General features: G+C 40.0%; 1 protein-coding gene across 1 annotated transcript in view; it reads right to left on the bottom strand.

Moving 5' to 3' along the window:
* The window catches only part of Skap1 (src kinase associated phosphoprotein 1), a 231,336-nt gene that overhangs the window by 192,564 nt on the left and 24,608 nt on the right, over nucleotides 1–14,164 (bottom strand). Inside the window, exon 4 of the mRNA XM_010620111.2 lies at nucleotides 265–370. Coding sequence (XP_010618413.1) covers nucleotides 265–370 — 106 coding nt within the window. The remainder of the gene's footprint in view (nucleotides 1–264; nucleotides 371–14,164) is intronic.

Raw genomic sequence — 14,164 nt, 5'->3', positions numbered from 1 at the left:
ATGTGTAGATTTCATCTTTTTGTTGTTGTTGTTAAATGTAAAAGTGTTCAATAAAGGCCAGTGCAGAATACTGATCTTAAAATACATAACTTATCAAATATTTTTACTTTGGCGAAGCGCACTTAAATAATGAGATTCTATCCTGGAGGGACAGAGCACCACAGGTGTGTTTTATATTGTTCATGTATGCACTGCTGAGGTCCATTTTACGGGTTCTACGTTGTTCTAACCTCCGAAGAAGCACCGCGCGCCGCCTGTACCAACCTGGTTCGGATCTGCTGGAAGCCCCGGAGAATGTGGGTCCTGTGGTCCCGTGCAGCGGGGCTGAGGTCCTCGTTCCCCAACCCTTCAGCCAGGAAATCTTCGGCGTCTAGAGGGAGCGGAGAAGCAGTCAGTGGGAAAAAAGGCATCTAAGAGGCGGGCGGGAACTCGGAAGGGATTAACCTTGCTGTTGAGAACGTACTCGACACCAGGCTGTACACAGGGCCTCGTGGGAGTTAGGCAAGCCCCACACCACTGAGCCACTGCCCCGGCCCTGGTGAAAGTTTTATTTTGAGCCAGGTCTCATTAGGTTGCCGAGACTGGCTTTGAACTTGTAGTCCTCCTGCCTCAGCCTCCTGAACAGCTGAGATCACAGGTGTGTGCCACCGTGCCGTGCTGAACTATATATTTACTAATAGTTAAGAAGGCAGTGCCGGGGCGTGTTGGCACACGCCTATAATCCCAGCACTCAGGAGGCTGAGGCAGGAGGGTCACTGTGAGTTTGAGACCAGCCTGGGCTACATAGTGAATTCCAGGTCAGTCTCAATGACATAGTGAGACCCTGTCTCAAGAAAAAAAAAAAGAAGGCAAATACATTCTACATATCTTACACAGTAATTAAAATATTACATATGTCTGTAAGTGACATGTTCTAATCGTCCAAGACCTTGCAATGAATTTAGAAAACCAATGCACGTACTAACCACAAGAAATAACTTTTCTAAACAATTTTTAAAGAGACATTTACATGTTAATGATCAGGGGCGGCAGGGGACAGGCTGTCAATTTCATAAAAATGGAAGTATTACAAATAAGTCACAGAAGGTCGCAGACTAATAGAAGCGAGAGCAGAAGCACCATCATTCCAGTGGAAATAAAAAAATACAAAACCAAGAAGCAAAAGGGCAGGCATTCCAAGAGGAACATAAATTTCCCCACTTGGGAAAGAAAAATGTGCTCAAGAGAAGGAAACTACGATTCATAGGAGCAGACGTTACAAAATAGCATGGCGGAAATACAGTGTGTGAAACAGGAAAAAACCGCGGGCACACACATCTTCAAAGATAAAAATGCACTGATGCAAAAATGCAAATAAGAAAAGCCAGGTGTGGTGGCGCATGCCTATAATCCCAGCACTCAGGAGGCTGAGGCAGGAGGATCGCTGTGAGTTCGAGACCAGCATGGGCTACGTAGTGAGTTCCAGCTCAGTCTCAACTACATAGTGAGACCTTGTCTCAAAAAACAAAAACAAAAAAAGAAAAATTGATAATGACTAGAGTTGCCAAAAATAGCCCCACACTTTCATCTGCATGTTTATTACTCTGGAGAAGCGTATAAATAATATGCTTAAAATTTTTGCCTTGGGCCGGGGATGTAGCTCAGCGGTTCTGCTGCCTGCCTCAAAAACACAAGGACCTGAGTTTGATTCCCGGCACCTCCCCACCAAAAAAAAGACCCAACAAATTTTTTGCCTTCAAAAATGTCCCTATAATATAAAACATATAGGATATGAATTTATACAGATGAGTTACCTACCCACATTTTTGTTTTACATCCATACCACTCAATAACACCAGTCCAAAAAAAAAAAAAAAGTCCTATGCAACCATCACTAGGATTTCTGATGAGGTACAAAGTCCTGGAAACGGAAATTTCACAAGGAATTGCCATTAACATCTAAGCCCTACATTCCATCGATCAGGGGCTTTTTGAGTGCTACAAACAGGAAATGGAAAGTTAAAAGTGAAAAAGAAATGGCATCTGAGGTTAAAGTAATGCAATATATCACACTAAGAAGAAAGGACAAAAGCCACATGATCATCTCAAGAGACCCGGAAAAGGCATTCGACAAAATTTAACAGTCCTTCATGATAAAAACTAGGACCAGAATGAAACTTCCTCGGCCTGATAAAAACATCCACAAAACCCCACAGGTAGGTGGTGAGAACACAGGTTATTGGCAGTGTGCATCCTTGGCACGTGCAAGGCCCGGGTTCAATGGCTCAGGTTCAATCCCCAGCATCCCGACAAACAACCCAGCTCACTCTGTGCTGAGAGCGAGACTGAATATTCCCCCCCTTTTCCTAATATCAAGAGCAAGACAAAGATACTGTCACCATTCACACCCAACACTGTACTCGTGATGTTAGCCAGGACGATTAGGCAAGAAAATGAAGTTTTAAGAAACCCAGATTGGGAAGAGAGAAATAATTTTTTGTTTGTTTGTTTTGTTTTTGAGGCAGAGGTTCAGGCTGTCCCTGAACTCACTACATAGTCCAGGCTGGCCTCGAACTCTCTGTGGTCCCCCTGCCTCAGCTGGGATTACAGACCTGTCCCACCACTCCCAGCTCAGATGGGAAAGAAAGGAATAAAATGAATATGATCTTGTGCATGGGAAACCCTAAGGAATCCATTAAAAAACTATCAGAACAAATCCAGTTTGAGGCTACCAATCAATGTACAAAATCAACTGTATCTCTATATAGTAGCAATGAAGAAAACAAAAAGTTAAATTCTATTTGCTATTAAAAGTAATTCAATAGCTGGGTGTGGTGGCGCACGCCTGCAATCCCAGCAATCAGGAGGCTGAGGCAGGAGGATCGCTGTGAGTTCGAGAGCAGCCTGGGCTACACAGTGAGTTCCAGGTCAGTCTCAACTATATTGTGAGACCCTGTCTCAAAAAACAAAAACAAAATAATAATAATAATAATAATAATAATAATAATAATAATTCAATAGCTAAAGATAAATGTGGAATGGGGTCCAGCTCAGTAAATTCGCCCCGTATATACATATGAGGCCCTAGGTTCACTGCCCAACATCCCCCCAATCATAATTTAACGAAAGGAGTGAAAAAGCTTAAATCTGATAACTATGGAAGATCATTAAGGAAATTAGGGAAGACCTCAAAAATAGGCCGGGAGATTCACCACTGTTAAAAACGGCACTCCTCAAACTGACGTAAAGATTCAGGGCAATCCCTGTCACAAGCTCAGCTGGCTTCTGAGCAGAAATTCGCCAGCTGATCTTAAAATTCCTTCAGGAGCCAGAAGAGCCGAAATAACTTTGAAAAAGAAAAGCAGATGTGGAGGACTCTCCCTCCCTGATTTTGAAACGTACCATCGAGCACTCAAGACAGTGCTCTACTAGCATAAGGAGAGGCACACAGACCAGAGGGACAGGACTGGAGATCCAGAAATTAACTCTCACATTGATGCCCAACTCTTGGCAAGAGTACTGAGACAACTCAGTAGGGAAATGGGTCGTTTTCAACAAAAGGTCACGGGACGACGGACTGACCACAGGCAGAGACTCTTGCCGACTCACATTACCCATTCAGTAACTCAGCATGGATCTCAAACCCAAAGGTAAGAGCTGAAGATTAAGACTCTTAGAAAATAAAACAGGCCCGAGTCTTCAGGAACTTGGACTGAGCAATAATTCCACATCAGAAGAACCCACAAAAAAAAAGAAAACACATCATTTGGACATCATCAAAATGAAAACCTCTTAAACCCGGTGTAGTGGTGCACACCTATAATCCTGGCATTCAGGAGGCTGAGGCAGGAGAATCCCTGTGAATCCCAGACCCATCTGGGCTTCACAGTGAGTTCCAGGTCAGTCTCAACTGCTTAGTGAGACCCTGTCTCAAAAAAAGAAAACCTCTTGAGCTTCAAAGGACGCCACTGAAGTGGAAAAACGATCCACAGAGTGGAGAGTCTGTAAATCACACAGGTGGAAAGGGATTTGTAGGTAGATACAGAAAGAATGCTCACAGGTCAACAGTAAGATAATAACCGGATTTAAAAAGAAGCAGAGGAACTGAATAGACATTTCCCACAGAAGATACACAAATAAATCCATGAAATAAACCGATGCAAATACACTTTACACCATGTAACCTGGGGAGTACACACAGAAACACAATGATTTCATTACTGTTTCACACCCACCAGGACGGCTATGGTCAGAAAGGCTGCGGGAACGAAGGGCTGGGTTCAACTGTGACTTTCAAAACAGGAACATTATTCCAAACAGAATCGAAGGCTTTTAATTGATTTTAAAAAGATACACGGGGGCTGGGGATGTAACTCAGTGGTTCTGCCACCTGCTTCGCAACTATAAGGTCCCAAGTTTGATCCCCAAGACCAAAAATAATAAATAAATAAATTAATTAAATAGAGGTAGACATTAGCTGTCTGCTGTCAATTGCTTTGGGCTGGTTCCACCACCTGCCTCACAAGCACAAGGTCCCAAGTTCAATCCCTGGTACCAAAAAATCCAGAAAAAAGATACACAGCATCAAAACTGAACTAATAAGGTTATGGAAAGATTATGGAAAACAGAGCGAGGTCAAATAACCTAAGGGTGAATCTTAAGTTCCTAGAAAAAGAAGAGCAAGAGAAACCCAAAGCTCACACAAGGGAGGGAACTGTAAAGATCAGAGCAGAAATCAATGCAATAGACACTAAGAGAATGATATTTAAAAAATCAACGAATCGAAGAGTTGTTTTTTCCAAAGAATAAATAAAATCGATAATCCCTGAGCCAACCTTATCAAAAAAAGGAAAGAAAAGCCTCAAATTCATGCAATTAGGAATGAAAATGGTGAAGTCACAACAGATTCAGCAGAAATCCAGAGGATCATCAATGCCTACTTCTAGAACCTGTGCTTTAATAAAATGGAGAACACAGAAGAAACGGACATATTTCTAGATACATATGAATTACCAAAGGAAATGAAGAAGATATAAAAAATCTAAACACTCCAATTACAATCAGTGAAATTAAAAAGGTAATTAAAAATTCACAAACAAAGAAAAGCCCAGGTCCTGATGGCTTTACTGCTGAATTCTACAAGACATTTAGAGGAGAGCTTTGCCACTACTCTTTAAACTTTTCAATGGAATTGAAAGAGAAGCAATACTTTCAAATTAATTCCTGGAAGCAAGTATCACTTTGATTCTTGATTCTAAAACCAGGGAAAGACCCAACCATAAAAGAGAACTACACTTCAATCTCCCTAATGAACATAGATGCAAAAATCCTCAATAAGATACTGGCAAACAGAATACAGAGGGTCATCAAGAAGATTAATCCAAGTTGGATTTATCCCAGGGATGCAAGGATGGTTCAACGTACATAAATCAATAAATGTAATACACTATATTAACAGAATCAAGGACAAAAACCATATGATCCTCTCAATAGATGCAGAAAAAGCATTCAACAAAATTCAGCACCCATTCATGATAAAAAAAAATCCTATAGAAAACTGGAACAGATGGTCTTTATCTCAACCTGATGAAGGTTATCTAAGAAAAGCCAACAGCCAACGTCATATGAAACAGTCAAAAACTGAAAATCTTCTTGCTAAAATCAGGAACAAGACAAGGATGCCCACTATCACCACTCCGGTTCAGTGTAGTTTTGGAAACATGAGCCACAGCAATTAGACAAGAGAAAGAAATAAAAGCCATAAAGATAGGAAAGGAAGAAGTGAAACTATCACTATTTGCCGATGATAAGATGCTCTATAGAAGACCCAAAGAACTCTGCCAAAAGACCTCTACACTTGATTAACAGATTCAGTAGAGTAGCTGGATACAAAGTAATTAGTCAAAAATCAATAGCCTTCTTGTACACAAATAACAGTTGAGAGTTGAGAATCAAATTAGGGAAGTAATCCCTGTCACAATAGCACCCAAAAAATGAAATTGCTAGGAATCAATCAAATGAAGGAGACAAAAGACTTTCACACTGAAAATTACAGCACTCTAAAAAAAGCGATGGAAGAGGATATAAGAAAAATGGAAAAACATCCCTTATTCCTGGGTGGGAAGAATCAATATAGGGCTGGGGATTTAGCTCAGTGGTTCCAGCGCCTGCCTTGCAAGCTCAAAGGCCTGAGTTCAATCCAAAAACAAAGCAAAACAAAACAAAACAAAACAATCAATATAGTGAAAATGGCCATACTTCCAAAACTGCTATACAGATTTAATGCAATCCCTATTGAAATCCCAACATTATATTTCACAGAACTAGATAAAACAATCCAAAAATTCATTTGGAATCAGAAGAGACCTAGAATCGCAACACCAGTTCTAGGCAACAAAGACATGACAGGGGGTATCACATTCCCCAATGTGAAACTGTACTACAAAGCCACTGTGATAAAAACAGCATGGCACAGGCAAAGAAACAGACCCAAGGATCAGTGGAATAGATTCAAAGACACAGAAACAACTCCTGACATACTCAGCTACCTCATCTTTGACAAAGGAGCCAAACACCCTCTCTGGGGGAAAGACAGCCTCTTTAAGAAATGGTGTTGGAAAAACTGGATTTCAACTTGTCGAAGATTAAAACTAGACCCGTATCTTTCACCGTGCACTAAAGTAAAATCCAAGTGGATTAAAGATCTAAATATTAAAACAGAAACACTAAACTTGCTGGAAGTTAAGTTAGGTAGAACTCCTGAAAACAGTGGCGCAGGAAAAGATTGTATGAACAAAACCTTTGCACAGGAACTAGCAAAAAGAATCAACAACTGGGATCGCATCTTATTAAAAAGCTTCTGCACTGCAAGAGAAAACACCAGCAGAGCTAAAAGACAGCCTACAATATGGGAAAAATTTTGTACAAGCTGTTCCTCAAAGGCCCACTATCTGGAATATATAAAGAACTTTAAAAAAATCAGACACCCAAAATGTAAAGACCCAATCCAAACATGGGCATCTGAAATGAACAGACATTTCTCAGACAAAGAAGTAAAAGCAGCAATAAACATATGAAAAAATGTCCCACATCACTGGTCATTCAAGAGATGCAGGTGAAAACAACACTGAGATTCCACCTCACCCCACAAAGAATGGCTGCTATCAAGAAATCAACCAATAACAAATGCTGGTGGGGTTGTGGGGAGAAAGGAGCCCTTCTCCTTGTTGGTGGGAGTGCACACTGGTGCAACCACTGTGCAAGTCAATATGGAGATACCTCAAACAACTAGGATTAGAAGTCCCATTTGACCCAGCTATTCCTCTGCTGGGTATCTTCCCAAATTAATTAAAAGGAATCATAGCACAGTGATATATGCTCATCTATGTTTATAGCAGCACAGTTTGTAATAGCTAAAACTTGGAAACAGCCTAATTGCCCATCAACTGGAGACCGGATAAAGATGTGGTTATTGGGCCAGGGATTTAGCTCAGCGGTTCGGTGGCCTGCCTTGCAAGCACAAGGACCAGAGTTCAAGCCCCGGTACCAAAAAAAAAAAACAAAGATGTGGTGATATATATTGGAATACTACGTAGCCATAAAGAATGAGAAACTAGAGAGATTTATAGCTAAGTGGATGCACATTGAGGCCATACACTTTTTTTTGTTTTGTTTTGTTTTTTGAGGCAGGGTCTCACTATGTAGTTGAGACTGACCTGGAACTCACTATGTCGCCCAGGCTGGTCTCGAACTCACAGTGATCCTCCTGCCTCAGCCTCCTGAGTCGTGCTGGGATGACAGGCGTGCGCCACCATGCCCGGTGAGGCCATACTCTTAAGTGAAATTAACAGATTACACATGTGTAAATACCAAATAGTTTCTCTGGTGTGAAAAAAGTAAAAGTGGATTAAAAGTGGATTAAAAGGTATAACTGATATTGTGTAATAGGAAGAGAAGTCTAAAAAAGTAGAGGAAGTGGGTGGGAGGATAGGGGAAAGGGAAAAAGGGAAAAGAAAAAATATGTGAAAAGGAAAAGGAAAAACATGGAAACAATGTCTTTGTAAAGAGGGGAGGATGGAGGGGCTGAGGGGAGCACTGCGGAATGGGGAAAAATAAGAACCTGATAAGTCATGTAAAGGTGCAAGATCCTAGTGATGAATGTAATTGTGTTGTATATCTAATATGTACCAATAATTTAATAGGATTAACAAATAGTAAAAATATGATTATGTCGCTTATGACAATATTGTGAAGTTAAACTTTTATATCAAAAACAAAGATTTTCACACCATTTCAAAAAATAAAGTGGGTGTAATTGCCATCTAAAAGGTACAAAATGATACAAATTAAACAAGAGATTGTAAAACTTCACAGGCTAATTTTTTTTTTTTTTTTTTGGTACTGTGGATTAGAACTTGGGTCCTTGTGCTTGCAAGGCAGGTGGTGGAACCACTGAGCTAAGTCCCCAGCCCAGGTTAAGTCTTTTAAAAGCAAGAATGATGATCTATATGAAAGTAGAATTCAAACTGGGTGTAGTGGCCCACACTTGTAATCCTAGCACTCTGGAGGCTGAGGCAGGAGGATCACTCAGCTTGAGGCCAACCTGGGTTGCATAGCACTACCATCTAAAAAAAAAAAAGTAGGATACAAATAGCAATTGAAAATAGCCAAAGAGAGTCACTTTTGATGCAAAGTATAAAATTTAATGTGCTAAATAGCATAGTAACAAAATAGTACACTGAAAATTGTGAGAAATATAAGCAGAAATTAGTAAAAAAGAAAAAAAGAAATGCCACCACCAGTTTTTGACAAACCAAGTGGACAAAAATATATACTATAATATCAGACATATGCGGTCCATAGAAATACAAGATACACATATAAATTTTTAATTCTCATTTAAAATATGAAACCAATTAGAACAAAAGATACATGAAATTAATTTTAGTGACATTTCTTTATTTAATCCAGTAGAGCCAAAATATCATCATTTCAATATGTAATCGATATGGGAAAATACTACTGAGATATTTTCCTCTTTTGCATTGTCTTCAAAACTCAGTATGCATTTTACACTTTTTTTCTTTTATGAGAGAATAAAACACATTTTCATAATCAAATCATGTGCTCTTATCTTCCCTATAGCTACTCAGTGCAAGACATAAGCCAGAAAACAGTATCATAAGCTTTATTTTCAGTGAGCTAAACTATTACTATAAAAGAATAAATTAGCATATATACAGATCCACATATATTGAAGTATTTTTACAGCAACAGAATATGTAATCTTGGGAAGTGTTTGAACTTCTCCCTACTAGTTATCTCTCTTCCACTTTGGCATTTTAAACTTATGAAACATCTCAGTTCAGATTAATCCAAGTCAAAGAAACACTCAATAGCCATACGCAGAGAAGAATGACGGGAAAATCCAGATTTGGAGAGCCAAACACGATTCATCAGAAAGGCGGTGCAAGCGAATTAGACGTTTTCCACATAAGCAAAACACTGTACAAACTGCCCTGCAAAATGTACTAAGTACTAGATGACAACGAAACATCGACACTTTCTTAAAAACTCCAAATTAGACCTTATTTTATGACCGCGATGAAGTAAAACCAGAACGCATTAGAGGGTAGACTGATCTTTCCACACTCAGACACTGAAGATACCAACGCCTGCGCATACCCCGGGTCAGAGTGAAACCGAAACACTGTTATGACCCCCGTGGGGAAAAGAACCTGTGCAAAACCTTCTGGGAAGCCACCGTCATTGCAGGGTGACAACTTCAGAGGGTTCAATACTTTTGATGCGAAAGAAGAATGAAAAGAAAAGCAATGTGCACCAAACTCAAGAAATCAGGAAAAGAGCAATGGAATACGTCTATGGGAAATGGGAGGAAGGGACCGATAAAGACAAAAGCAGAAGTTAACGAGTCAGCACGGCGCCTTTCCAGCAGGGCTCGGGCGGTGCCGAGTGGCTCCCTTCCCCGCCTGCTCCCCCTTTAATCACAGGCCTCGGCTTTTCTCTCTTTTCTACACTGGCGCTTCACCTAAGCTTTTACTTTTGAAAAGGCCCTAGGGCTGGGGATTGAGCTCAGTGGTTCGGCCGCCTGTCTCACAAGCTCAAGGACCTGAGTTCGATCCCCGGTACCAAAAACAAAAACAAACAAAGAACAACAACAAAAAAAGATTATCACTTTCCAAGACCTGTCATGTAAAGGTACAAGATCCCAATAATGAATGTAACTGTATTGTGTACCTAAAATGTACCAATAAACTCAACTTTTAAAAAAGGCCCCATTGTACAGCATTAGTGGTTTGAAATCACTCATCTTAAAAATAGGGAGAAAATGTACAAAACCCTATATAAGAGCTGGGGGGTTTTCACGGGCAACGGGGACTCCAAAAAACTGATAAACCACTAGCAGGGAAATCACGGAAAAAGGAGAAAAAGCCCAAAGATGCAAACATTAGACAAAGGAAAGAGAACAATAACAATCTTTAAAAAGAGAATGAAAATATTTCATAGACATGGTCTCAATTTCTTTTAATTTTCTTCTTCATGTTTTGGGTATAATTTAAGTTTTGTGACCGTGGGTATCATTTTGCCCCTGTAAAGGGATATTTTAAAAAATACAGTGCCATGTAAACAAAATTAAATGCCATAAATAAATAAAACCTCAATGAAACAGTTAGAATAATGCAGCTACATAAAGTTCTAGGCTGGAAGGAGAGTTGGGCTTTTATGAAGAGTACTGGGGGCCAAGGAGATGAAAGTGACACGTGCAAAGCACTGAAGGGGAAAGTAAACAGGACAAAAGCGTTCACCCCAAGTTCCATGTGCAGGGATGGCAGGCATCGGCGTAGGAAGGCAGGATGAAGACGTTTTTCAGGTAAACACAACCTGAAAACCTGTTTTGCTAGAAAGCACACCCTCACAGAGGCTGGAGAAGTCTGGCCGGCTGGAAGCCCGAAGCCAGAGGGGCCAGGCCTGTGGGAGCACCGGGCGCCGGACACGTGGGGAAACCTGCAACATTTTCATTTTTGTTTCTTCACGGCGATCCTCCTGCCTCAGCCTCAGAGTGCTGGATTACAGGCAAATGCTACTACCACGCCCAGCTGATAACAGGCAATTTACAGCACAGATTATAACACCGAGACACACAGTTTATGAGATGTTCACGTGGGAAGCGTGTGACAAGAGTACTGAAGGTAGGAGCATGGAGCTCATGAAACTCCTTTAGTGGCCCCGTATTAACTGAAGGGATTGTGATATGAAAGAATATAGAGCAACCCCGACAAAGGAAACAGGTACAGATTAAAAACAAAGAAAGTAAAATGGAGTACTAAAAAACATGTTGTGCTCAGTACTGGGGATTGAACACAGGGCCTCTGCACTGAGCTATCTCTGGCTCTTAACTTTTTTTTTTTTTTTTTTTTTTTTTTTGAGATACGGTCTCACTAAGTCACTAAATCACTCAGACTGGCCCTGAACTCACAGCCTTCCTGCCTCAGCCTCCCAGAATGCTGGGATTACAAACATGCATCATCACACAGAGCTTCATTAATTTTTTTTTTAAAGGGGCAGATGTAACAAAAGAACAATTGGAAAATAAATAGTAAAACAGTGGACCCCAAGTCTGTCCCTATCAAGTTATGTTAGATGTAAATGAGCTAAACAGTCCAGGTAAAAAGCAGATAATGTTTGAATAACAACTCGAGTTCAGTTACCTGCAGTCCATAAGAGACACATTTTAAATATAAAGACACAGATAGGTTGAAAAGGAAAGATTGGAAAATATAAATCTCCAAACGGTAAGCACAGGAAGAATGGCTACGTTAATGTCAGACTCTTCTAATAGAAACCAAAAGAACAACTCAGAGATAATCAATGAGGATGTAAATGACCCAAGCAACACTGGCGACTGCTTTGACCTTTGACCGCTTTGACCTTTGACCTTTTGACATTCCTAGAAGATGACACCCAACAACTGCAGAGTGTAATTGCTTTGTTCAAATACACAGAGGATGGTCGCCAACACATGCCCTATTCTAGGCTATAAAATATATGTTAATAAATATGTTAAGATACAAGACCTTCCAGAGGACCATGCAGCTTCTGGCCACAACGGGATTAAAGAGAAGACAGTAATAATGAGATAGACAGAAAAGCCTTACTAACTTGAAACAGCACACACCAAGGAAGAAATAATCTTCTCTAAACAGCTGAATGTTCCAAGTTGAAAGATTATAAAATATGATATGAAAATCTGTGATTTAAGAGTGCTCTCCAGGCCCTGAGTTTGATCTCTAGGGCTACAAAACAAAAAAGTTTCAGGGTGCGGCTAAACACACACCTAAAGAAAAATTAGAGCTATAAATGCTTATTTTAAAGGAGAATTGTTTAAAATTTCATGGTCTAAGGGAAAATAAAAATAATTAAGAGGTATTATGTGCATGTAGCTACTTTTTACGATGAAAGTGATCATTATGTATTGCAAACATGTGCTAATAAAAATTTTTAAAATATTTTTTAAAAGCAAGATAGGGGCTGGGGATTTAGCTCAGTGGTTCTGGCAACTGCCTCACAAGTGCAAGAACCTGAGTTCGATCCCCAGCACCAAAAACAAAACAAAACAAAACAAAAAAACAAGATGGTAGCCTTAAACCAAATCACATTTCTAAAAACTGATGGTCTAAATTTTCATCTTAAAAAACAAGAAAAAGAGGTCTGGGGATTTAGTTCAGTGGTTCCGCTGCCCGCCTCGCAAGGGCAAGGTCCTGAGTTTGATCCCAGGTACCTAAAGAAAATAGAAAAAGAAGACCAAATTAAACTTCAACTAGGAAAAAGAAAACAATAAAGATAAGACCAGAAAGCAATGAAATAGCAGAAATGATTACAGGCTGTTTATTTTAAAAGTTGAATACATTTAATAAAGTGACAGTATTCATTAAAAAGAAGAGAGCACAAATTACTACTATCAGGAATAAAGAAGAGAGATTATTTTTTAAATACACAGAAGTTAAAAGAACAAATGAACTTTACGATATCTTTTTGCCAACAAATTTGACAACTTAGATAAAATAGCACAATTTTGAAGAGCACAACCTGAAAAAAATGTACACATAAAACAAGACAAAATCCAGATGCCTTCTGTCTATTAAGAAAACTGAGGGCTGGGCATTTAGCTCAGTGGTTCCGTTGCCTGCCTTGCAAGACCAAGGGCCTGAGTCCTATCCGTGGTACCAAAAAAAAAAAAAAAAAAGAAACAAACAAAAAAATTGAATCTGTACTTAAAAAGAAAAATCTCTTCCCAGAAGAAAAGTCAGGCTCAGGTTCTCTCACAGGTGATGTCTACCAAACATTTAGGGCAGAAATAACACCAATCTTACACACACTCTCTCAGAAAATAGAAGGGGAAAGGACTTTCTAACTAATTGGATGAAGCCAGCATTTCCTGATGCCAAAAGGTGATGAGAGATATTAAAGAGAGATGACTAGAGACCGGCAGATATTCGCCCTTCAATTTAGCCACGCTTGGCCCGAGGAATGTGAGGAGAGGGAGCCAGGCCACTCCTCTGCTTCACTGCCCTCACCAATGAACAGCAAAGACATTTAAAAAGGTTCCTTGACAGGTGTGGTGGCGCACGCCTGTAACCCAGCCCTCGGCAGGCTGAGGCAGGAGGATCCCTGTGAGTTTGAGGCCAACCTACATCACACAGTGAGACCCTGTCTTTAAATAAATGATCCCTCGATATATCATTTGGTGTGTGTGTGGTTCCTTTATTGTGCTGTTTCTATTTTGAGACAGGGTCTCACTGTGTAATCCAGGCCAGCCTTGAGCTCCCTGTGTCGGTAGCCCAGGCTGGAGTCTAACTTGAAATCTTCCTGCCTCAGCCTCACAAATGCTGGGATTATATCATCTTTTCCTTAGCCACACTTGCCACTCTATCTGGTAGATTTTATTGTTTTGTTTTGTTTTTGTTTTTGTTTTAATGAAATGATCAACATTTTAGTTTTTTGTTTTTTTTTTTTTTTGAGACAGGGTCTCACCATGTAGTTGAGACGGACCTGGAACTCACTATGTAGTCCAGGCTGGTCTCGAACTCACAAATGGAAAATAAGCAGCTGAAACAATGTTCAGCATCATGTGATTAGAGAACAGCAAGTTAAAACAATAACGAAA

The sequence above is a fragment of the Fukomys damarensis genome, unplaced genomic scaffold (assembly GCF_012274545.1).
Source record: "Fukomys damarensis isolate Sample0158 unplaced genomic scaffold, DMR_v1.0_HiC HiC_scaffold_13, whole genome shotgun sequence".
NCBI classification, from domain to species: domain Eukaryota; kingdom Metazoa; phylum Chordata; class Mammalia; order Rodentia; family Bathyergidae; genus Fukomys; species Fukomys damarensis.
Note: the sequence above shows the minus strand (reverse complement) of the source record. Positions and strands in the feature narration are given on the sequence as shown.